Raw genomic sequence first — 23,601 nt, 5'->3', positions numbered from 1 at the left:
TCATTGAATGATGCTGAGAATAGGAACTTCAATTGTATTAATAATCTAGCTGTCAAGGGGAAATTTGCAATCCCCCCCAAAATTGGGAATTTCTTATTGAGATCCATAGCCCCACTCAAAAATAACCAGGGGGCTACATATCCAACTATATATTGTAAAATCTGTTGATGCTGCTTAACTTCCACTTCACATATTGTTCATATATATTTCGGGTCCAATTCAGTCAATACGGAATTGCATGCTTAGAACATCACACTTTTGAAAATGCAGTGGTGTCTACCATGGGTGTAGCCAGGATTTATGTTGGGGGGCGGGCAAAACCGAGCTATCTGTGACATGATTGGTCAGTTAAGTATTTTTATTTATTTACTTGATGGGGGAGGGCAGCTGCCCCCCACCCCTTTGTCTACCCACGGCACCTGCTTTGTGTATTATTTTGTGTCACAAATGGATCATTACTTGTACATCTGGCATTCTCACATTCATTTAAAAAAACATAGCTGAAGCACGTGAATTTGCACATTGACCCTGGAATGAAGAGATTCATAAATTCTTCAATGTGGTTAGTCATTATTTTCTATAATAGTGAAATATTTGGTGGCCACATGGTTTTTATACTAGAACAAACAGAAAATATAAAATATCGATATGGGAAAATGCTGTATATATGTCTATGTCTTTTGAAAGAAAAAAAATATATTCTGCGACTGTAAAGGTTTGGGGCTTGCAGTGTTGCAGGCCTGTGGCAGTAGATCTTGGTGGCAAGGTTCTGTAGGGTGGGGAGAGAGACACGCGATCGCTTTGAGAATTTACTAGGTGGGGCCTGGATCAGGTAAATTCTCTCTGATCTGGGTGACAGCAAAATCCAACTGAATGGAAGTTCCAGTCAGTTGGGAGTTAACCATCAATACGGGAAACAGTTGAGTTTAGTCAGTTGAGTTGAAGGGGAGAAAGAGAGTTGATGAGGAGGGGGTGACGAATAGACCAAAGAAAAATAGAAGAAAAACTGAGGCATGGGTATTTATACCCATTGAATTATTATTTTCCTTTCTGGCGAAGATCAAGGGAAAGGAGCTGGTGACTGAGTTGGTCTGAGATGCTGATCTATGTTAAAAGTCTAACCAGAGGATGGTTACACAGGCAGGTTTTTTACAGTTGACTAAACTGTCCAAGCAAGCCAGAAATACAACCAGAGGAGACTTAGGGTAGAGAGGCAGATTGTATCCAATAGCAGGACTAGGATATTGGAGGTATTTGGCTAGGGTGGGAGGTATAAAGAATATTGCCTGAGGTAAAAGCTGCTTAGAGGCTGCTCTCTAGAGTCCTCAGAAATTGTCAACTAGTGCCTTTGAGGTCTCCAATATACCGTAAGCGTCAGTATCCTGTTAGATAACACAGTATCCTTTTAATAAACAAACAATCTTAATTTCAGGTTCATTCTGTCTATAGTGTAGGTGCCCATCTCACACCTAAGTTTTATATACATGCCGTTAGGAGGTTTTGAAAGCCTTCTGAGCGAAACTGGTGGCAGCAGGAAATTAAATAAGCGCAGGTACCTAAACCTGTGTTTATAGAAAGTGCTGCTGAGAGAACTATATATTCTGGACTGGATATTTTACTGTTGTGTGTAGTACTGTAATTTTTCCCCTAAAGAGTCCTGAAATCATAAACCACTTAAAAATGTGGCTAGGACTGGTGTACAAGCCAAAATGGGGGGGGGGGATGAAGAGGTTTTAAAATTATTGCACATCTTATACATGCAATTCTGGAATATGGACAGATCTCCAGACTTGGCAACTATCAATATTTTGACATTGTGAACTAATATTACTTAAATTACTATATTATTTGTAGTGATTCATTTTTTTTCTGTATATGGACACTGCAATTCCAATATTCTGTTGTACAAGTAATCAGTTGTGGATTTTCTAAAGTTTACTTGCTTTTTTATATTTCATATTTGTTTTAATTATTTACTTCATGGTGTTGTTGTTGTTGTTATTGTTATTTCCTGCTCTTCCCCAGCAAACAAATTAGTAAAAAGAATAGAGTGGATCCGGAAAACACATCTCCAGTGCCAAAGAGGTGCTTTTATGAAGTTTATTTATTTCATTAAAAAAAATTGCATCTAGAAGCTACTGAAAAAGGATTATTGTACATGCTCACATGAGACATTTTATAATGCTTATTATGGTTCTTAAATAGTAATGGACTTATACCATACGAAGAGATGTTAGAGAAGCATATAAGGAAGTATAAGAAAAGGAACCGTTCAGATGCAAAATTGACTCATGGTCTCCGCCTTCTACTGAAGCTCCTTCCGATGATTAATTTCCTGTAGTCTTTATGCTTATAAAGCAGAACAAGTGAGAAAAAGGCAGCCTGATGTTTTCAAGCTAAATATCAAATGCACAACAAAGAGCATTTTTAAAAAAGCTAATACATTTTGGCACTCTAAGAAATCAACACAGTGACTGGAGAATGCCAGAAATCCATTTTTTCTTTGGTGTTTTGCTTTTCCTGAATCTCTCTATTTCCTGCTACTTTTATGAGTCAAATACTTTTCCAGACATTGGAAATGCACAGTTTATTGAGGAATGTGTCAGAGTGCATAACAAATTCCGATCCAACGTGAATCCACCAGCTACCAACATGAAACGAATGGTAAGGGATGCTTCATTCTGTAGCTATGGAAAATGTGAACATTGCTTTATGTGTCTTGAAGATTTAAAATTACCTACTGGCAGGTGTTTTTAATTAAGGTATTAGATGCTACAGGTGTGTGTGTAACTCTACATTATCACATTTCCTAATGAAACGTAAGTTGTGTTTTACTAGCCATGGCCTCTAAAGTTCATTCGAATGCATTTCTGCATTTTTTTTTGTTTTTAACTGAAAGGGGTTTCTTCTGCACTTATTTCCTTTACTTGATTCCTACAAGCCAAATAGCACCAATGCTGCTTTCATAGCATTATCTGATGCAAACTATCAGAATTAAGGGGCTCAACTTGGGTAGCAAAGTCCAAATGAATACACTGGTGCCTTGCAAAACTGGTGCCTTGTTCATGATAATGTTTGGATTGATTTGGGAGCTTGGAAAGCACATAGCACTAACTATGGGTAAATCCCAACAGGATAAGAATTCAATACCTTTATTAGGAACAGCTATGCATCAGAACAAAAAGTCATTGCTTTTGAGTTTTAAAGAACTCTTCCACCACCACTATTATTATTTTTATTCTTTTATTAGTTAAGCTTATTGTTTGCCTTTTGTTGTCAATGCAACCCAAAGCAATGTACAAAAATAAATTATTCTTTAGAGAAAGGATTATGAGAAAATGATACATTGTTGATAGTGGAAGGCTTGTCTTCATGCTTACAGTTTTAAAATTGTGATTCAAAACTTTGCAATGTGCCCCTTAGATGCAACTGTAGATGGCTTTAAGGCATATTGAGATAACTATTGAAAATTATAAAATCTGCATTTATTTGGATTGCTCTCTAAGACAAATTGAATCTTACAGTTTCCTTTTAAGGTTACTACTGGACTAACCAGCACTAATTAGTGTCAATAGCCAAACTAGGATCCGCTCTGTTTTTATGCTTATGCTTCTACCAGCAATTTCCCCTAATTTTCTTTAAAACTTCAGGGATGGTGATCAGGCATATATCCAACTTCCTTTTGAAGGTCAAACTACACATTACATTAAACGGATGTTGGAATTTTTATTTTTTTTAGTTAAATTCCTGCTGTGGGGAGAGATCAGGACAGTGTAGGGTAGCTAACCCTTTCCTTCAAAAACAAAAGCCCCCAGCAGCTGTGAGCTATGGGAGAGAATCTGCTATTAACACAGAACATTATTCGTTCATTTACCTTCCCCACCCTTCCCCATAAGATATTGGATGACTTCCAGCTTCCATGTCCATTGCCAACACAATTCCCCCACTCCTGCCTGCCCCACATAACCAACTCTGCAATAGCTCACTCGGTTAGCACCTGAGGAGAGCAAGGAATCATTAAGCAGCTAGCAGGTGCTCACTCTTTCCTATATTGGCCTTAATTTCAGTGTTGCCACTCCCTAGCTTGCAGAAGAGAGTGTGGGCTGAAGTATGGATGCATAAAGCCTAAACTAAATTAGAACTGTATGTAGCACTCGTAGCATTTTTATTTCTAAGGTAAAGATTTTGTTTTAAATGAATACATAGTTCCTCTTTCAGGAAGCTTTTAATGTTTGATGTTTCATTGTGTTCCATTATATTTTGTTGGAAGCTACTGAGTGGCTGGGGAAACCCAGTTAGATGGGTGGGGTACAAGAAAGTTGGTGTTGGTGTTAGTTCTCACTGTTGAACGAAGATGGCTAACTGTAGGTAAACTATTTTGACTTTCTGTTGAGAGTTGTGGAGATAATAAGGTAGTTTGGCTGTTTAACTGCCAGTTAAATAATTTCAGAACAAGGATAGGTTTGGGAGCAAAGTTTCTGTCTTTATATACAGGCACAGTATATTCAAAACTGGTGGGCTCTAACTAGTCAGTCAGTGTATATTCTTCAACCCATTAGACCATAGTCACAACCTGATTTGCGGGGACGCGCTGAAATTTGAAATGATTGGCTGGAAAGAGACCTTGTCTCAAAATAAAAGGGTTGTTTAAGACTTCAATCATGCTTAGTCAGAAGAAACATGAAGAAGACGACAGAATATCAGTTGCAGGAAGAACTAGAAGCTGGAGGCAGGCAGAGGGCACTGGGGCTTAGAGGTTTGGGAAGTCTAAGAAAATCCAAGAGCAGAAATCCCTGCAGACCTCCTCAGATCCAACCATTGAAGAACATACATCCCAAGAGGCAGCCTTCAAGAGAGTTCTATAGGCAAGTCAGTCAGATGCTGAATGCCTGAGGTAGCAGAGAGTGCTGGACTAGGATGAAGACTGCATCAGAAGTCCTGAGAAAAACCTAGAGGACTCTAGAGCCAGAGGGCTGCAAGTAAGGAGGTACTGGGCTTTGGGAAGGAAATATGAGGGCTCTGAGTCCTAGAGTCCTCCCACCTCCTTCCCAAAGCCTAGTTAGCACTTTCCCAGCTTTGGGAAGGAGGTGGCAGGACCCTGCCAGAGACTTGTACCTCCTTCCCAAAGCCTGGCGCCCCACTTAGCCGACTTTGAGAAGGCGGGACTGAGGGGTATCACTGCAACAAGGCAGTGTGTGGCTCACGGATTCCGTGTTGAAGTACTATTGTGGCCCACTTGCTATGAAAATTTGGACCATCCTGCTCTATAGAGAAGAGGTGGTGGACCTGAGTGAAGAGTGCAAGTCCTCAGTGCCTAGCTGAGTGTTACCTGGGTATGCATGGTTTAGGGGAATTGGCTATAAAGCTGAAGAGGGATGGAACTGAATCTCCCGTCTTCCTTTTGAAACACAATAGCCTTGTAGTGTAAGAATTCTGATTTAAACAAAAAACAGTAGCAAAGTGAACTTCAACATAGAGTAACCATACAAGCTAATATCATCTGTTTATAACAGCAAGTATTTAAAATTAAAGTGAAAATGAAGCAAATTATATTTTAAGTTGATACTGTGCTATTTTGTCCTACACTTATAGCTGCTGGTAGGTAAACGTAGGGCATAAATTGGTACGTGGATATAAGGTGCCAACAGTAAAGGGCTTAGAAAAATAAGTAAAAAATTATAGCTTAAGAAAATAAAATCTAAAGGTGCAAGGTACCTTTACATAACAAGTAGTGGAGGAGTGGAATCAGCACAATATGGTGGCGGTGGTTTGCGATCTCCACCCATGCATTCAAGTTAACACAGAAGACTTAATTTGGCATTTATTTCCATGTTTTGGGGGAGGGGTGGTGACTAAATTTGTAAGAGCCTTAATTCTTCTAAATTTTAGGATTTTAAAAATTACATTGTAAATGAAATAATCTGTCTTTCCTGTAGAGCTGGGACCACAAACTAGCAGAGACTGCCAAAGGCTGGGCAAAGAGGTGCCTATTTCAACATAATTCTGACATCAAAATACCAGGGAAGGTACACCCCAACTTCACAACAGCTGGAGAAAATATTTGGACTGGCTCCTTTCAGATTTTTAATGTGACTTCGGCCCTCACTGATTGGTACAATGAAGTCGTGCATTACAACTATGATACCAGATACTGTAGTGATGTGTGTGGACATTACACTCAGGTAAGCCAATGGTTACATCTTGACAGCTGATGTAGTATGCTTTCTAACGTGCTGCGAGTCAGAAAATCTCTGCTTCGGATTTTGCCCTAATCAGTAAGCATAACAGTATCCCACAAATGCAGATACGAGTAGTAACCTACTAACAGATGTTTTAAACTGTTAATGTATTTTTAAATAGCAGTGATCTGTCCTGGAACCTTGTGAAGGGTAAGTAAGAAACTGAATTGATGATGATAATAGGGTTATTCTAAAGATAACTCATATATGTGAAGCATTGAACATTCTGAAGCTCAGTATAAGTGATCCATGTTATATTTTCCCATCTAAATCTCAAGGTTCTTCCACTGAAACATCAATAATGTTATGATTATTTTCTGGACAGAGGGAAGGCAGCACTGAAATTTTAGTTGCACACACTTAATTGCAGAGAAAGAATTAGCAGTCTAGTTTACAGTTCTGACTGTAAAGGGGGAAGGAGCCCTCAATATCCCTTAATCTGCTTTGCTTTGAAAAACAAAGCAGCTGGGTAAGTTAGCTGTTACTCTAGATCAGAGGTTTTCAACCTTTTTGAGTTCACTGCTCCCTTGACCAACTGCATTCTTTCTGCAGCACCCCTGTGGGGCTCAGGAGCCCAGTTATGTCACACCTAGCCTGCAGAACTGGCAGCCTCTCACCTTTTTTTTTTTTTTTTTGAACATGCTCCCTTTTGAACAGCCTCCTCTCTTTCAGAGTGCTCTGGGCAGCTGCAGCTGCTGCCCCTGGTCTCTGAACTGCCCTCCCTCAAAGAGAGGTGCCTCCTCACACTGCCCACAGGGGTCTGGGACTTCATGTCTGTTCCCAACAGCAAGGGCTGGCGGATTGGCTGGCTGGGCTCCCTTGCCCGCTTGCTTGCTTGCTTGCTTGCTTGCTTGCTTGCTTGCTTGCTTGCTTGCTTACTTACTCCAAGGCCGCCTCAGCTCCTGGCAACCAGCACCTGAGACACCATTCGCCTGGGGAGCTGCTGCAACAAATAGCTGTGCAAGCCTTTGGGAGGCAGAGTTGAGAGGGGGCATCAGAGAGGGGAGGGAACGAGAAGGCCAGTGTTGCCTGCAGCACTGCTGACCAATTAAGGCACCCCAGGCTGCCATGGCACACTGCTCTAGATAAGTCTTAATACTAAATAATCTTCACAATCTACCCATTTAATTTCAGATGGTTTGGGCAACAACATACAAAGTTGGTTGTGCCGTTCTCTTCTGTCGTCAAGTAACAGGCTTTACGTCGAATGCTGCACATTTCATTTGTAACTATGGGCCTAGGTAAGTGTCAAGGAAGAATAAGTTACCGCAAGGGGTATGTGGTGGAGTTGGAGAGGGTCAGTTGAGAAGAACAGTTGGACAATTAGAGGAGCTTAATGGGATTAGGCAGAGGAGAGGAGGTTGGTTGGTTGTTCTGTTCATTAAAGGTTGATGGTCCGTATAGTAAACAGAGGAAAGTCAAGTATGGTAGGATAGTAGACAGAATTGATGATGATGATTTATTTTATTTATAAAATCACAGCTTGTGCTTCTCTTGCTTGCTTTTTTAAAATTATGAATGATTTGTTCTGGTCTGAAGAATTCTAAGAAAAATACCGGTATATCTCATCCCATGTGTTAGCTTTGATATGCAGAGTACACCAAACAGCAGGAGAGTAATGTGGTGGCAGCTGTTTATTTTGGTTAAGGCCACAGGGAGTCTGGACCCAGTGATCTTGAGCACTCAGGGCATGGTACGGAACTCCTGCAACATTACAGGGAGCTTTTTGATTTATAATTAATGCAAGAAGTTCTCTTGTGAAGGAAATACTCTTGCATCTTCCAGAATCAAGAAGCTGGCAACTCTGGGTTAAGGCCAGCAAGTCCTTTCTGATCATAGTAAGAATTAAAGTTCAGTTTCAAGATGAACAGCATATCCAGCAATAGACCTAGTCTGGCAAATGTAGACATAGTCTTCATTACACATATACACTGATTTCATCCATAATAATAATTTTATTATTTATACCCAGCCCGTCTGGATGGGTTTCCTCAGTCACTCTGGGTGGCTTCCAGCATATATAAAATCGTAATTAAAGGTCAAACATTTAAAAAAATCCTGATACAGGGCTGCCTTCAGATGTCTTCTAAAAGTTGGGAGGGCATCCCACAGGGAGGGTGCCACTGCCAAGAAGAGTAGTTTACTGTAAAGCTCTCTACACAGGACTGCTTTTAAATGCAATGTTAATTGAAGACACCATTACCAGGATGTTGGAGGAGCAAGGCAGCATGTAACACACAAATCACATGGGTTACCAGTTTCTATCCAGGCTTAACGTGAATATGTTAACCCCATAGAGCTCTGAATTGTTCAAGATCAGGTTATCTTAAGAACCGATGCTGCACATATGAACCATTCTAAGCCTGCTCTCTGGTCCATCATAAAATAGTTACTGATCCCTGGGTGGGGGATATATTTTTCAATGCTAATACAGGTAGGTGGAATAACTGGGGACAGAAAGTTCCAGGAGAGGAAGAGTCAATGGAAGTTGGTCCTAGGCAGGATGATGGAGGTGGCCTGTCTCTACCATTTGTTGTTTAGTTGTGTCCAACTCTTTGTGACCCCATGGACCAGAGCTCTCCTGTCTTTCACTGCCTCCCCCAGTTTGGTCAAACTCAAGTTGGTAGCTTTGAGAACACTGTCCAACCATCTTGTCCTCTGTCGTCCCCTTCTCCTTGTGCCTTGTGTTTCTACCATACTCCTTATGAATATGGTGAGGAAGGGAGGCAAAATGTTCCTGAAGGCTGGAGTTCAAGACTCTCACAAACTATTTACCATTGTAAGCAGTGGCCTGGCTCAGTGTGCTATAAATACCAGAGCTTTTGTGTAATATTGCAGATCATCACTCTCTGGCATTCCTTAGTCATTAGTCTGCACCAGGCGTCCTATTGGGAAGACCCAGTTTTCTGAGTGCATGTTCTGGAAGTTGGGTAATAGGGGCAGTACAGGATTCCTACTGGTGTACCAACCTCCCCGCTGCACCAAGGATTCCCTGCCCGAGCTGCTTCAGGTCGTGGCGGATATGCTCCTGGAGACACCTAGCTTGGTTGTCCTGGGGGATTTTAACATCCATGCCGACACGACCTTACAAGGGGCCGCTCAGGACTTTGTGGAAAGCATGGCCTCCATGGGGCTGTCCCTGAATAAGTTTGGCCCAACTCATAGCCGTGGACATGCCTTAGACTTGGTGTTCACCTCTATGGATGTTGGTGATCTGACACTAAAAGCAAAACAAAAGAAGTGCCATGGTCAGATCACTTCCTGGTGCAACTGGACTTCTCCGCAACCCTTCCCCACTGCAGGGAGGTGGGACCAATTCAGATGGCCCGCCCCCACCACTTAATGGATCCATTTGGCTTCCAGAGAGTGGTAGGGAATGCTTTATCCCAAGTTGATGGCCTTTCAGCTGATTTCCTGGTGGCACGCTGGAATGTGGAGTTAACCAGGGCTATTGACTGTCTGGCTCCGAAGCGCCCTCTCCGATTGCATGGAGCCCGGACAGCCCCGTGGTTTTCCCCAGAGCTGAGGGTGATGAAACAATCGTTGAGACGTCTAGAGCGCCGGTGGCGGAAAACTCATTCTGAATCAGACTGGACACAGGTTAGAGCTCAACGTCGAGCCTACCAAGTGGCAATGGCGACGGCGAAGAGGGCCTTCTTCGCCGCCTCCATTGCATCTGCAGAAAACAGCAGCAGGAGACTTTTTCAGGTGGTTCACAATCTATCGGAACCACTTGTACCACCGGGGCTTGGTAGGGACCCCAAGATCTCCTGCAATGCTTTTGCAAAGTTTTTTGCAGATAAAATCGCTCAGATTCAGAAGGAGGTAGACTCCACCGTGGGAGCAGGGCCAGGGCGGGAGAGTGCTAGAGTTCTGTCTGGTCCTGTTACATGGGATCAGTTCCAATCTGTTACCTCCGAGGATGTGGGCAGGCTGCTTGGACAAGTGAAACCGACCACCTGTCTCCTTGATCCTTGCCCATCCTGGCTGATAAAAGCGAGCCGGGAAGGGCTGGGCGATGGGCTCTGTGGGGTGGTGAATGCTTCCCTCTGTGAGGGAGCCTTCCCAGACCCGCTGAAAGAGGCGGTCATTAAACCACTTCTTAAAAAAACATCTTTAGACCCAGCCAATTTGGCCAACTATCGCCCAGTCTCAAATCTGCCATTCTTGGGCAAGGTGATTGAGCGGGTGGTTGCTGAACAACTCCAAGCACGCCTGGAGGAAATGGACCATTTGGATCCCTTCCAATCGGGATTCAGGCCTCACCATGGGACTGAAACTGCCTTGGTCGCGCTGGTTGATGATCTCCGGCGGGCTAGGGACAAAGGTGAGAGCTGTTTCCTAGTTCTGCTGGATCTCTCAGCGGCCTTTGACACCATCGACCATAACATCCTTCTGGACCGTCTAGAGGGGCTGGGAGCTGGGGGCACTGTCATACAGTGGTTCTGCTCCTTCCTCCTGGGCCCTGTCCAGAAAGTGGTGGTGGGGGGTGAGTGTTCAGACCCCTGGGCTCTCACTTGTGGGGTGCCTCAGGGTTCTGTCCTCTCCCCCATGCTTTTTAATATCTATATGAAGCCGCTGGGAGAGATCATCAGGGGGTTTGGACTAGGTGTTCATCAGTATGCAGATGACACCCAGCTCTACCTCTCCTTTAAATCAGAACCAGTGAAGGCGGTGAAGGTCCTGTGTGAGTGCCTGGAGGTGGTTGGAGGATGGATGGCGGCTAACAGATTGAGGTTGACTCCTGACAAGACAGAAGTACTGTTTTTGGGGGACAGGGAGCGGGTTGGTGTGGGGGATTCCCTGGTCCTGAATGGGGTAACTGTGCCCCTGAAGGACCAGGTGCACAGCCTGGGAGTCATTTTGGACTCACAGCTGTCCATGGACGTGCAGGTTAACTCTGTGTCCAGGGCAGCTGTCTACCAGCTCCACCTGGTACGCAGGCTAAGACCCTACCTGCCAGCGAACTGTCTCGCCAGAGTGGTGCATGCTCTAGTTATCTCACGCTTGGACTACTGCAACACGCTCTATGTGGGGCTACCTTTGAAGGTGACCCGGAAACTGTAATTAATCCAGAATGCGGCAGCTAGACTGGTGACTGGGAGTGGCCACCGGGACCACATAACATCGGTTCTGAGAGATCTGCATTGGCTCCCAGTACGTTTCCGAGCACGATTCAAAGTGTTGGTGCTGACCTTTGAAGCCCTAAACGGCCTCGGTCCTGTATACCTGAAGGAGCATCTCCACCCCCATCGTTCAGCCAGGACACTGAGATCCAGTGCCGAGGGCCTTCTGGCGGTTCCCTCATTGCGAGAAGTGAGGCTACAGGGAACCAGACAGAGGGCCTTCTCGGAAGTGGCGCCCGCCCTGTGGAACGCCCTCCCATCAGATGTCAAAGAGATAAATAATTACCTGACATTCAGAAGACATCTTAAGGCAGCCCTGTTCAGGGAAGTTTTTAATATGTAACGCTGTACTGTTTTTAACACTGATTGGGAGCCGCCCAGAGTGGCTGGGGAAACTCAGCCAGATGGGCGGGGTATAAATAATAAATTATTATTATTATTATTATTTTATTATTATTATTATTATTATACCAGTAATGGGGGAAACCCATGCTCTTCCTGATATTGTTGGACTACAGCTTCCATCAGTGGCTATACTGGCCGGGGCTGTTGGGAGTAGAAAGAACATCTGGAGGGCCACAGCTTCCCCATTCCTACCTTAAACAATAAGAAATGGTATGCATTCATTAAACATGGGAGGTTTGCAGTAAACAGATTTTAGTGTACAGTATTGGAATGAAAACAACACATGGTATTGTTTAGATGCCTAGGAACATTATGTTCAGGCAATGTAGGTAAGATTCTGATAGCATGTGCTTTGGTTTGAGAGTTCATTAGAGACAGATATTTATCCAAAACATCTTAATTAAAACAAGTTGACATGGAAACAAACGTATTCCATTGTACATTAAGAACATTAATATTTATTTAGTTTGCTAATTCCCAGTCTCCAGGTTTCAGCAAATGTAAATACATAAACAAAAGGGGGAAATAGAACTCAACAGAAAATCATTAAATGTTAAAATCTTGTCCTTTCTCTTTTTGTTTCCCTAGCCTCGTACATTGATGTCCCTACCTGGTCTCAAATTAAATCTCCAAATGTATGGTTCCTATCTTAAATTGGAGGAGAGGGTTTGAATTCCCAGTTAATCATTGGGATGGCTAGACCAGTATCAGCACTATCAATATAAAACAATTCCTTTCAGCTATTGCATGACAAATGCATCACCTCTCGGTTTATGTTAATTTTCAAAATGTATAAGTTAAATGAGTGTGTAGAAGAAAGGGATCATGATACATCAGTACCTTGGGTGGAGTTGAAAGCTCGTGTGCCACTTTCAGCAGTTGTCGAATAGAAAACAGCAAGAATCCAAACTGTGGTTTAACCTATCATTAAACTCGGGCACAGAGCTGGGAATTGATACTTGATGAGTGTAGTAGGTTCAGTCTTGATTTCGAAAAGGTGGCTGCATCACCAGTTTAATGCCCTGAAATGTCCCTTCTTATGTCTGGCTGAGAAACTATCTAATTATTCCTACTCTCTATTATTAAGAATTTATACAGACAGCAAGCAGTTTGAATGTAACTGGAATAAGAATCTTTAAATCACATTCTGTACCCCCCTCTTTCCACAAAGTGATCTGACAAAGCTGTTCTTTTACAGTGGCAATTTTCCAACATGGCCATACAAAAGAGGAACACCGTGCAGCGAGTGTGACGGAGAACCGTGTGTAGACAAACTATGTGGTAAGTGAAAATGAATTGGACTTGCATGGCAAAAACAAAGTGTGATGATCGATTGAACATTTGTTACAAGGTATTATATTTAGAACTTGCCATTGTAGATTCCTCTCCTAGTTCTAATGTTAAGTCCCACCTCCTCTTGGAAAATAGGGTGCGCACCGACCCCTCTCGCTGTTCAAGCTTCAGCAAAAGCCTGCATTCGCCCCATAGGACACACCCAGATTTCCCCTTCATTTTTGGAGGGGGAAAAGTGCGTCCTATAGGGCGAAAAATACGGTAAGCTCATTACTGTCTATTGGATCATGTGGAGGTGATACTTTATAAAAGTTCAGTGTGGAGCAGACAATCAGCACACATTTTCAGGCTTTTTTTCGGTGGTGGTGTGTCTGTTGTGGAACTCCACCCCTTCACAATGGACCACAAAGCAAATTTATGGTGAAGTATCTATTTGCTTGGAAGGAAGCATAATCCTGGGGAGTGCTCTTATGTCCATTTTTGTGCCTGTACAATGGTTTTTAATTGCAATGATGTAGTTGGTTGTGTGTTGCCGCCTGCCACCAATAATTGCTGTACTTGTAGCAGCTTTGCAAAGTAGTGCTGGAACTGGGCTGTTAGTGTACAGCTTTGTTCATACTGAAGTTTCTCCGTGCAGAATATTCACATGGGGGAAAAGTTCCCCATTATTTTAGGTGAGCTAGAACAGTGTTTCCCAACCTTGGGCCTCCAGCTGTTTTTGGACTACAACTCCCATCATCCCTAGCTAGCAAGACCAGTGGTCAGGGATGATGGGAATTGTAGTTCAAAAACAGCTGGAGGCCCAAGGTTGGGAAACACTGAGCTAAAACATAGTGAGAGCTGGAACCTCTTTGCTAGTTTTCCAGCAGCAGCCAATATCCAGCCAGATACATTCCACAATGCGCCCTGTAGTGAGAAATGTGGTTTCTAGAACGTGATTTGTTTTTCAGAGACAACATATGTATAACCCCCAGTCTATAAGATCTTGATAGAATTTAGGCTACACCAGATTAAATGTTGTTTCAGATATCTAGACAGCTGTGAATGCAGACTCCCTTGCAAATCTGATGCATGCTGTAGAAGTAGATACATGCAGAAAACTAATTAGTTGACTAATATTTTCAGCACACTCCAGGGACTTTTGACTTTGTAGAGGCACGGAAGATGCATTTGCTCTACACATGGAAGAACCAGGGGGGGAGGGGGTCACAGATTTATTTCATAAACAGCAGGCTGCCTAGGGTCCTAGAATGAAGACCATGAACTTTGGCTTTTTACATAGACCCCAAGAAGTTTTGTCAGCTTTAGAATGATTCATAATTTACAAGCCTAATAATCGAGGAAGTTTCAAACTTGAACTACTCTTAATGTCTTTTTACTTTTATTTATAGGTAAAGTCCAGGAGGTGTCAATTTATGACCAGGATGAATCACTTCGTAACCAGAAGGAGTCAATTTGTGACCAGTACTGTATCACCATTCTAATATTGAGACCATCTTTTGCTTTAGGGACTTTAGCAGCAGTCTTCTTTGTGAAGCAACGTTATCCCACAATATTTTTTTATGAATAAACTAGCAATGGAGATAAAGAGCTGGTGGATTAAGCAGCTAATATGGCATTAACAATTAAATGACAAGTCCAAAGTCTGCTTTAGAGCAGGCTAGTCAACAAATCCCATGAACTGTAGTCAGACATCTGCAGGACACCACACTGGCTAATTTTTTTGTTTAAAAATTGATAGCAGAAAACAATGCACCCTTTTAGTTCATGGTTCAAAAGTGATGTCTGTTTCTGGGGTGGGTCATTTCTTTACTTACCTGATTTTAATGCATTTGGTGTTCATGTACAGTGGTGCCTCGCAAGACGAAATTACTTCGTTCCGCAAGTTTTTTCTTCTTGCGAGTTTTTCGTCTTGCGAAGCATGGTTTCCCATAGGAATGCATTGAAAATCAATTAATGCGTTCCTAGGGAAACCGCCTTCAGACCAGGTCCGGGGACAGTCTGTCCCCCGACCTCTTCTGAAGGCTGGGGGGGGGGACAAGGGCTTTTCTTCCCACCCCCAGCCTTCAGAAGGCTGTTCTGAAGGCTGGCGCTGGGAAGAAAAGCCCTTCTTCCCACCTCCCGCCCCGCAAGCACCAGGGACAGGAGGGCTTTGCTGCCGACCGCCAGCATTTTAAAAGCCCCTGCTGTCCCGGGGCGATTTTAAAATGCTGGCAGGCGGGAGCGAAGCCTCCGCTGTCCCGGGGAGATTTTAAAATGCTGGGGGCCGGCAGCAAACGCTTCGCTCCCGCCCACCAGCATTTTAAGATCGCCCGGGGCAGGCGGGGGGAAGGCAGGCGGGGGGGGGGAGCAAAGACTTTTGCCCCCCGCCGGCCTTCAGAAGAGGTCCTCTTCTGAAGGCCGGCTGTGGGCAAAAGTCTTTGCTCCCGACCGCCAGCATTTCCCTATGGGCTTTCGTCTTGCGATGCAAGCCCATAGGGAAATTCGTCTTGCGAAGCGCCTCCAAAACAGAAAACCCTTTCGTCTTGCGGGGTACCACTGTACATCAATAAAGCATAACAGGGAGGCATAATTTATGACATCTTGACCACAATATTAATAAAATGTTGTATTATTTTAAAAATGAGCAGTGATAATGTAAACAGTACTTGGGGAAAATAAGATTTAACATTTTCTCAGACTCTGCCTTCTTTCCATAAGTCACACATCACAATACCACACATAAATGCCAAGTACAGGTGTGCAGGTAGCTGGATAGAGTGGGCATGCAAACAAGTCTTGCTTTGCTATCCTCACAACTACTGCATCCCCACCCCAAATTCCTCTGTTACAGAGGGAAGGCCTGCAAGAGATATGAATACTCTATACCATAAGGGAGACCTGATAAAACAGGACTTGTGACTGCACAGATTCAACAAAACCATGTAGAAGCCCCCTGGCAGACTTTCCCCACAGAGGTCAGGGATTGAAAGGTGTGCAACACATATAAGGCTGTGTGAAGTGTTTCCATTCATTCTGGCAAATGACACCACAATATACTGTACAAAATAATATCTGGCAATATTGTGTATGCTAAAAACCTTCATACCAAAAACTTACAATGCAAAGAACAAGCTGCCGATTTTACTTTCTGCAAACCTTGAAATCACGGGGGTGTTTTCCAGGCCACGGAGAAAGCGAAGTTTGCAAATAGTTTGATGTGCACTACGACAATGCATCTAGTCAGTTATAAATCTGCAGTTTATGAAAACTTCCTCCGGCAGAAAAACCTTAAGGAAAGATCATTTCTTTTTCTTTGCATCTGCTGCAATTTTTAACTTTACTTCTTCCTCTGGAAGTGCTCCCAACTTCTTCTTCTTTGCCTTTTTAACCTTTTCTTTAATAGCTTGGATATCAATTTTTGTTTCAGCCAAAGCTATATTTTTAAAAAAAGAAAATATGGGTTATGTATTTGTAGGTAAACAAATTGGACCCAATGTATATTCAAAACTTTTACACACATCCACTGAACCAAGTAACATGACATCAAGTTGTGCTTAGCAAACACACTGTCCTGATTCACATGTCATGATCAGCTAGAGTGAATTACCATGACCATGTAAATGTACTGCCTCCCAGAGAAGAGCTTGCACCAACTTTGCTCCTCCTCAGGCTCTTTTAGGGCAGCACAGGATGGCAGTTAAACAAAGATTTGGGTTTAGTGTGTCATCAGAACTTGTGATAGTGGTTAAAGGCTCTCTTCCTTAACCACAGGACTAACCTTGACTACAGTGTTGACCCTGTGTGTTGCAGCTGTGAAAAGCAATTTACATTAGCAGTCATTAAGAAAGGGATTAAAAAATACAACTGCCAATACAGTGCCATTAAATAAATATATAGTGCAACTGCATCTGAAATGTTGTGAACAGTTATGGTCATCTCACCTCAAAATTATACTGTAGCGCTGGAAAAGGTTCAAAAATAGGCAACCAAAATGATCAAGTAGTTTGAAGCAACTCTCCAGAACTATGGCACTACTTGTTACCTGGTGTTATCCTTCATTAATGTTAAAGCCATCAATGACTACTAGCCATAGTGGCTATGTTCTCCCTCCCCTGGCGGTAGCCGTATGCTTCCAAACACAAGCTGCTGAGAATCACAAGTGGGACAGGCAGCATGGATGCAGCACTCAGGGTGGGCTCATGGCCCTGCAGCAGGCCTGTTTGGCCTTTGTGAGATGAGCCTTTGGTGTGATCCAGCAGGCTGCTCGTGTGTTTAATACATCACTAATCAGAAACATAATTCTTCACTTTTCTCTTCCTCAGAAGACTTGTTACTATGTCAACATAGGAGACCAATGTTAATTCATTACACAGAAAGGCCAAAATAATTTCCCTTCATCATGTCAATACTGAAAAGAGAACTCAATTATAAAAGGTGTTGTTTTTTTACAACAAATAATAATTTGAACTCATCTTACCTTTCTTTGGTTTTACAACTGTTTTTTCCTTGGGTGGAATAAAAGCTTTGTTTCTCTCCTCTTGCCTCCGACTGATTGCTTCTGCTTGTTTTGCCTAAGTTTAAAAAGGTCAAAGCACATACAGTTCAGACAAAGCACATACAATTAACATACATATTTTAAAACAACTTCAAAAGACATCAGAGTGGCCGTACCTTTATCTCCTCTACCCTCTTACGCTTCTTTTGACTTTCTTTCAAGAAATATTCACCACTTGCCAATTCCTTATCAATCTGTAAAAATAAAAATTATGATTAGCATGTTCCATACTGAATATTTTTTAAAAAACTATAAAATAATCAGAAAGCATTTGAATTCCCCCCCATTAAATCTGTATTCTTTCCTTTCTCCCAAAAGTACATATTGAAATGAAGCTCCAGCAAATTCTACAAAATTGGCAGTGTTTAACCAAGGTTTTATGTATGAGCACACAGTACACAAAGGATCATAAATGGATTAAGTACTACCATAACTTAGAGTGCAGTTCTAATACCCATATACTGTACAGTACTATGAATAAAATCCACTTAACTCAATGGGACTTATTTCTGAGTGAAGCATGCAGAGTCAAGCAATCAGCAAATTTCTTTTGTATGGCAAATAATTTTAAATGAACGGTCGTGTGAGTTTTAAAACTGAATGGTAGCTTAAACTGTTTTACTTAAACTGTTTAAGTAAAAACTAAAATGTCTTTATAAATAATATTAAATAATATTTAATCACCAACACCAAATAAATATGCAATTGTGGAGTCATGTGTACATATGAGCAAACATTTACTAAACACTACAACTCACTAAACCCATCAACAGTGACCATGGAAATTTCAGGAGGGGGTTAACTTAACATGCAAGCAACCCCTGCTGAAATTTCTCATTACATGACTATTAAGAATGCAGAAGCCCTGTTTTCCTTTCTCAACTCCCCACCCTAAAGCCAGCGTAATTTTCACTCACACCTAAATGAAAGAAAATAAATCCAAAACAGCCTGCATACATTTGCTATCATTCTAGTAGGAAATTGTCATCTGCTTTACAGAGCAATCCAAACCCGATGCACCAAACTAGAGGTGGTCTTGAGTGAAGCAGAGGAGTTATGTCTGCCTCTGTCAGCAAGAAGCAGCCCTGGTTCCTAAGCTGCTTCAGCTTCCAGCAAACTATAGCAAGGGGCTTCATTTAGGCTGGTTTGCTGTGACAACCTAGAGCTGGCACAGGAAACATACAGACTTTTTCAAGCCCCTGGCTGGCACAAGCAGTGGAGCTCTAGATGCTGTGAAGGCTGCACAGCTCTGTCAAGTGTTAGGACTGCAACACTTTTATATAGATTGCAGATAGCATTCTACTCTTCTGAATATTCTTATTTGCCACTGCCTTGAGATTTCCTTTGTTGGGACAGAAAGACAGGCAAATTCCCTTTTAAATGTATATTGGGATTCCTTGACATACAATCAATTTAATTCAAACTCATCAATGTTCTGCAGTAAAATTCAAGTGAGATATAACAGACCTGACTCTCTGGTTGTGGAGGTGGGAAGGGAGTATATTCCTTCTTGACATTTTTCTTCTGTGGTTCTTTCCGTTTGTTTAAATTCTTGTGTTTGAATTTAGGCAAAAACCGTTCCCAGTTCTGCAATCTTAATTCGGGGTCTTTTGACAATTCCCTTTTAATCATCAGAGTCTTCAATCACATTAAAACAACAAGAAATTAGAACATAATATTTGCTCTGCTCCATTTAAAAAAATACATTCAAAGACACAGGGAAAGTAAGGTAATAGTAGATAAAAAACAACATAATTTAATTATTAGCAGATAACTTAAGGTATCAAATGGGAGAATGATCAGATTTATAAACTAAGTAATCAAGCCTAATTATGCCATGTTCTTTTCATGTTTTTCAATATGACCAATGATAAAAGAATTTTGTTATAGGAGAATGTTTAAAAAGTAAACGCACCTCAAATGAAAATTGTTAGAATAAAGAGGAAAGAATGATAAATATATTTTATACAATGAAGAAAATTGTACTCACCTTGATGTTGTATATGGGATGAATATTCTTCATTGTATCAAGAACAACTTTCCTAACCTAGATTTTTAAAAAAGAATGCCAATGGAGTAGTAGTTTTAATGGCTAAACTGCTTAATTTATAAACCACTGTATTTTAAAAGATAATACTAAGAACAAGCCTATTTCAATAAGCAATGTTTATTTAATTAGTCTTATATTTAATTGATCTTTTCAGAACCATTCACTAAGTTTCGGAAGAAGCAGACTGACAAACTGATCCTTTAGTTTACACAAAACTTGCATGCTATGGACAATTTAAGCCTGGCTTCCTCAACCACGGCCCTCCAGATGTTTTGAGACTACAATACCCATCATCCCTGACCACTGGTCCTGGTAGCTAGGGATCTTGGGAATTAGAATCATAGAATCATAGAGTTGGAAGAGACCACAAGGGCCATCGAGTCCAACTCCCTGCCAAGCAGGAATTGTAGGCCAAAAACATCTGGAGGGCCGAGGTTGAGGAAGCCTGGTTTAAGCAATAGTAAGATTTTTGGTACTTGTACCCTGAAGCAATACTGCACCCATGTAAGGAAATTCGTGTGTAGCAAAAACTTTGTCATCATGTTTTCCACTTGTCCTAGTGCACTTCCACTACTTCGCAGCTTGCATGGATGGCAAATACTTGGTGCTTAAAGCACTTTTTGTCGAATACAGGGTGAGCCTTTTAAAAGAGGCCCTGTGGAACATGTGTACTCTGTATTCACGGGGCATCTTTTAAAGGACTTGCCCTGTACAAAAGGACCACAGAACTTAGCTGCACGATAAAAGTTCTATGCCAGCGACCAACAGTGTAATGACAAAGTGAATTCCTTGAACAAAAACTGAACATTTAAATAAGGTATAATTAACAGATTTTTTTCGGGGGGGGGTAAATACATGGAACTTCTAAAACATTATTTCCTGTGGAAAAGAGATCTTACCTCTTTTAAGCCATTAAAAGGTCCAAGAGCTGAAACAGTATTTCCCTGAACCATGATGTAGCAGTTTGTTAGCAGTTCCAGGGCCTATGTCAGAAAAAGATATGGGAAATATTTCAGGACTCAAATTATGTAAGCAGCTTTCTTAACAAACGCTAAGGTTTCAGTCTTAAATTCACGCCCAGGAAGTAAACCCCACTGCACAGACTGTGACTTATTTCTAAGGAAACATACATAGGATTGATCTGTAAGTATGTAAGGCCAACCTTGAGAGTAGATCCATTGGGACCAATAAGTCTTTGTCTTCTTTTTATAAATCTTTCTCTGTTTCTGACCAAGGACCCAATTTTAATGATGTCACATGCAACATCATCTTCAAGGATACGTACAGCCTAAATGGAACAGCAGAGACAGTTAGACAGACACAAATATAGGCAGAAACATATTTAATATTACTTCACTCTGAGAAACTATTCTGCAAAATGATTCTACATCCAAGTTAGACTGCCACTTCCACTGAATGACTATTCTAATAAATCCAGGATATCTATCAGATTATTAATTCACAGATTTTGGGGGGAGGGGGGTTTCCTGAAAAAATTCATTGACAATTTAATAGAAATGTAGCAATGGCAGACCACAATTATTTTATCACTAAACAAACCTGCTCAAATGGAACACTTCTTGCTAAAAGCTTTATTAAGTCTCTGGCTCTGATGATTATATATGGGTCAAAGGTCTTCTTTGTTGTGCTGACAGTCATGCTTCCTTCTATTAAGTCTAAAGCTGCGTTGATGTGCTGTAAGACAAAAATGGAAGTAACAGGCTATATAGAAACTTTACTGTTTAACAGCCTCAGAGTTTTAAATTTTACAGTCAGAATATATATGAATACCAAGCGAACAAAAAAGTTATTTCGATAATTTTCATGAGTGTGACATAGGAATTGTAAAGAAAATGTATTTTTTAAATTAACAGGACTTTCAGGACTGGTTTCATGCTCCAGTAGGAAGATCATTCTTGGTCTTGTTACTGCTGTTCCTCCTTGCTTTTGCAGCTTATTTACCTACCTTCTCTGAGTGAGTGAATGAACAAAGAAAGGAGCAAAGAAGAGCAGTAATCTGCACATGGCTTATCCTCTCCCTCTTAAAATGATGTCAGAATGGGCCCAGAGAGGCAGCCAAATGAACTTGCAACAATGAGGAGGAGGTGGACACATGCAGAGAAAAAATCCCATTGAGAACATATTGGCCAAAGGACCCTCCAAACAAAATGTGAAACCAGCATTAAGGATTCCCCATAATTGTTCCTGCCAACTGAAAAAAGGTCCATTAATATCACATAGATCTCATGCTACTTCAAACATCAGCTGCAGAGACACGTGATTTATTTCCAATGGATCTTGCAGGCTGCTCCAACTTCTAAACAGTAGATAGATGCTCACAGAGTAATGTAAAATTGCTGTGAAAACAGTCATTTATTCTTTTAAGTAGCTTGAGCCCCTGTGCCCATTTCCATTCAGGGAAGCAGAGATAAGAACACAACCTGGGCCATCAGCAATCTAGACTCTTAAGTAGAAAGCTAACACACTCCATTTAAGAATAGAAAATATTCTTACGTGTTCCGTCAAAGTTTTCTGCACCAGTGGCCAGCATTCTTTCAGATAAGCTTCTCTGTATTTTGGGAACAGAGTGGCAAAGCTGCTTTCTTCCAGGAGACCTCTAGGATTATCTTCTCTTGCAAATGCTGGCTCTTTCCACCCATCAGGAACAGTGAGAAGTTCAGAATCGTCCACTGCTAGCAATAAAGAAACATATTAGTTTTCCCTAAATGAAAATGTGGGAAGGGTCTAATGCAGGAGAGACCAAGGAAGGTGCCACACCTATCGCTCCACACGTTTTTTTGAAATCTCAAGTGAGAAAAACACGCGAGGTGCAGTACAACAGCTGCAAAAAAAATAAATCAGGCTACAAAAATGCCCTACAACATTTCAAATCACAACCTTAAAGAAACATACGCAACCTGGCTTCTGGGAAACCATTTCCACGCGACACATTACTATTACAAGTTAGTTCACACTCGTGTTACCCGTCTCGGCCTCAACTTAGTCCTCCACCCACTGAGCACCACCTTTCTGCATGCCAGGAAAGCTCACACCACCAGAAAATAGCGCAATCTCTATGTTTCCCAAGAAGCAGACATCAGATGTCAAAGAACTAAATAACTACCTGACATTTAGAAGACATCTGAAGGCAGCCCTATTTAGCGAAGTTTTTAATGACTGATGTTTTAATGTATTTTTCATCTTTTGATCTTTTGTTGAAAGCTGCCCAGAGTGGCTGGGGAAACTAAGCCAGATGGGCAGGGTATACTATATATATATAGATTATTATTATTGAAAAACACAAACAAGAAGTTGCCAATTTTTGAAATACTCATTCCTAACCCTTCTTCCCTCTCCCCCAAAGGAAACAAGGCACTAACAACAACAACAACAACAACAGCCAAGGCGTGCCAAGGACCAAGGCGGGTTTCACGGGGGTCTATAGAAGGCAAAGCGACCAAAACAGACCCAAGCCTCGAAAAGGCACCGCACGTGGCAGGAGGAACCCACGTGAAACGCCTTCACGTGTGTGGGGGGGGGAGTATGACGTCACCTTTGCTCGCTTTCTTGGCCTTGGGGGTCCGCCCCCCCGCGGCTCCCTCCCCACTCTCAGCCTCCTTGGGGGTCGCCATGGTGCCCCTCGCTCCACCCGGCAAACGCTCCACACGGGCGACCCGGAAGCGCAGCGCGAAAGAGGAAGAGCGCGATGCCTCCTGGGAGCCGCCATCTTGCCTCTAGGATTTGTTATGTAGAGATAGGAAAATAGAGAACAGGCTGAAAACTTAACGGAACCAAAAAGCGAAAAGCCGCCACAAGTTTTCTAGGACTATCGTGCCGTTGCGCCAACTGATCCCATAGCCAGGTGGCTGTTGTTTTAAAAAAAGCACTTTACTCTGCGTTGGAAGTGGAAACCTCATTCTATTTTTAGGATTGAGATGGGGCGCACCTCTT

The 23,601-nt window shown here is 42.0% G+C and overlaps 2 protein-coding genes across 6 annotated transcripts; one reads left to right on the top strand and one right to left on the bottom strand.

Moving 5' to 3' along the window:
- The first annotated feature begins 580 nt into the window (after window positions 1–580).
- On the top strand, window positions 581–14,651 carry LOC310687721 (glioma pathogenesis-related protein 1-like). 4 transcript variants are annotated; one of them, XM_083463183.1, is made up of 7 exons: window positions 581–1,140; window positions 2,026–2,085; window positions 2,206–2,664; window positions 5,937–6,182; window positions 7,374–7,480; window positions 12,969–13,051; window positions 14,455–14,651. In XM_083463183.1, the coding sequence occupies exons 3-7, from the start codon at window positions 2,482–2,484 to the stop codon at window positions 14,631–14,633; spliced, it is 798 nt and encodes a 265-aa protein (XP_083319309.1). In that variant the 5' UTR covers window positions 581–1,140; window positions 2,026–2,085; window positions 2,206–2,481; the 3' UTR covers window positions 14,634–14,651. The 4 variants fall into 4 exon arrangements, with proteins under 4 accessions (XP_083319309.1, XP_083319310.1, XP_083319308.1 ...); XM_083463184.1 differs by lacking the exon at window positions 2,026–2,085; XM_083463182.1 differs by lacking the exon at window positions 2,026–2,085 and having other exon boundaries at window positions 581–1,250.
- Window positions 14,652–15,658: 1,007 nt separating this feature from the next.
- On the bottom strand, window positions 15,659–23,356 carry KRR1 (KRR1 small subunit processome component homolog). Of its 2 annotated transcripts, none has more exons than XM_083463173.1 (10): window positions 23,204–23,356; window positions 22,165–22,343; window positions 21,211–21,345; window positions 20,813–20,938; window positions 20,550–20,633; window positions 19,591–19,647; window positions 19,068–19,238; window positions 17,717–17,794; window positions 17,523–17,616; window positions 15,659–16,478 (listed from the first exon to the last, which is right to left on the bottom strand). In XM_083463173.1, the coding sequence occupies exons 1-10, from the start codon at window positions 23,280–23,282 to the stop codon at window positions 16,345–16,347; spliced, it is 1,137 nt and encodes a 378-aa protein (XP_083319299.1). In that variant the 5' UTR covers window positions 23,283–23,356; the 3' UTR covers window positions 15,659–16,344. The 2 variants fall into 2 exon arrangements, with proteins under 2 accessions (XP_083319299.1, XP_083319300.1); XM_083463174.1 differs by having other exon boundaries at window positions 22,165–22,340.
- Between the last annotated feature and the right edge of the window lie 245 nt (window positions 23,357–23,601).

This window comes from Podarcis liolepis (assembly GCF_965112155.1).
Source record: "Podarcis liolepis genome assembly, chromosome: 10".
NCBI lineage: Eukaryota > Metazoa > Chordata > Lepidosauria > Squamata > Lacertidae > Podarcis > Podarcis liolepis.
This window is presented reverse-complemented; position numbering and strand designations above follow the sequence as displayed.

Excerpts from the sequence above, each read along its gene's own strand:
- LOC310687721 (XM_083463184.1), top strand. The coding sequence starts at position 2,482 with ATGCCAGAAATCCATTTTTTCTTTGGTGTTTTGCTTTTCCTGAATCTC. Across the intron at positions 6,183-7,373 it reads TGTGTGGACATTACACTCAG|ATGGTTTGGGCAACAACATA; the intron begins GTAAGCCAATGG and ends ATTTAATTTCAG. Across the intron at positions 7,481-12,968 it reads ATTTGTAACTATGGGCCTAG|TGGCAATTTTCCAACATGGC; the intron begins GTAAGTGTCAAG and ends GTTCTTTTACAG.
- KRR1 (XM_083463173.1), bottom strand. The coding sequence starts at position 23,282 with ATGGCGACCCCCAAGGAGGCTGAGAGTGGGGAGGGAGCCGCGGGGGGG. Across the intron at positions 20,634-20,812 it reads CCAATGGATCTACTCTCAAG|GCCCTGGAACTGCTAACAAA; the intron begins GTTGGCCTTACA and ends TTTCTGACATAG. Across the intron at positions 17,617-17,716 it reads AGAGGGTAGAGGAGATAAAG|GCAAAACAAGCAGAAGCAAT; the intron begins GTACGGCCACTC and ends TTTTAAACTTAG.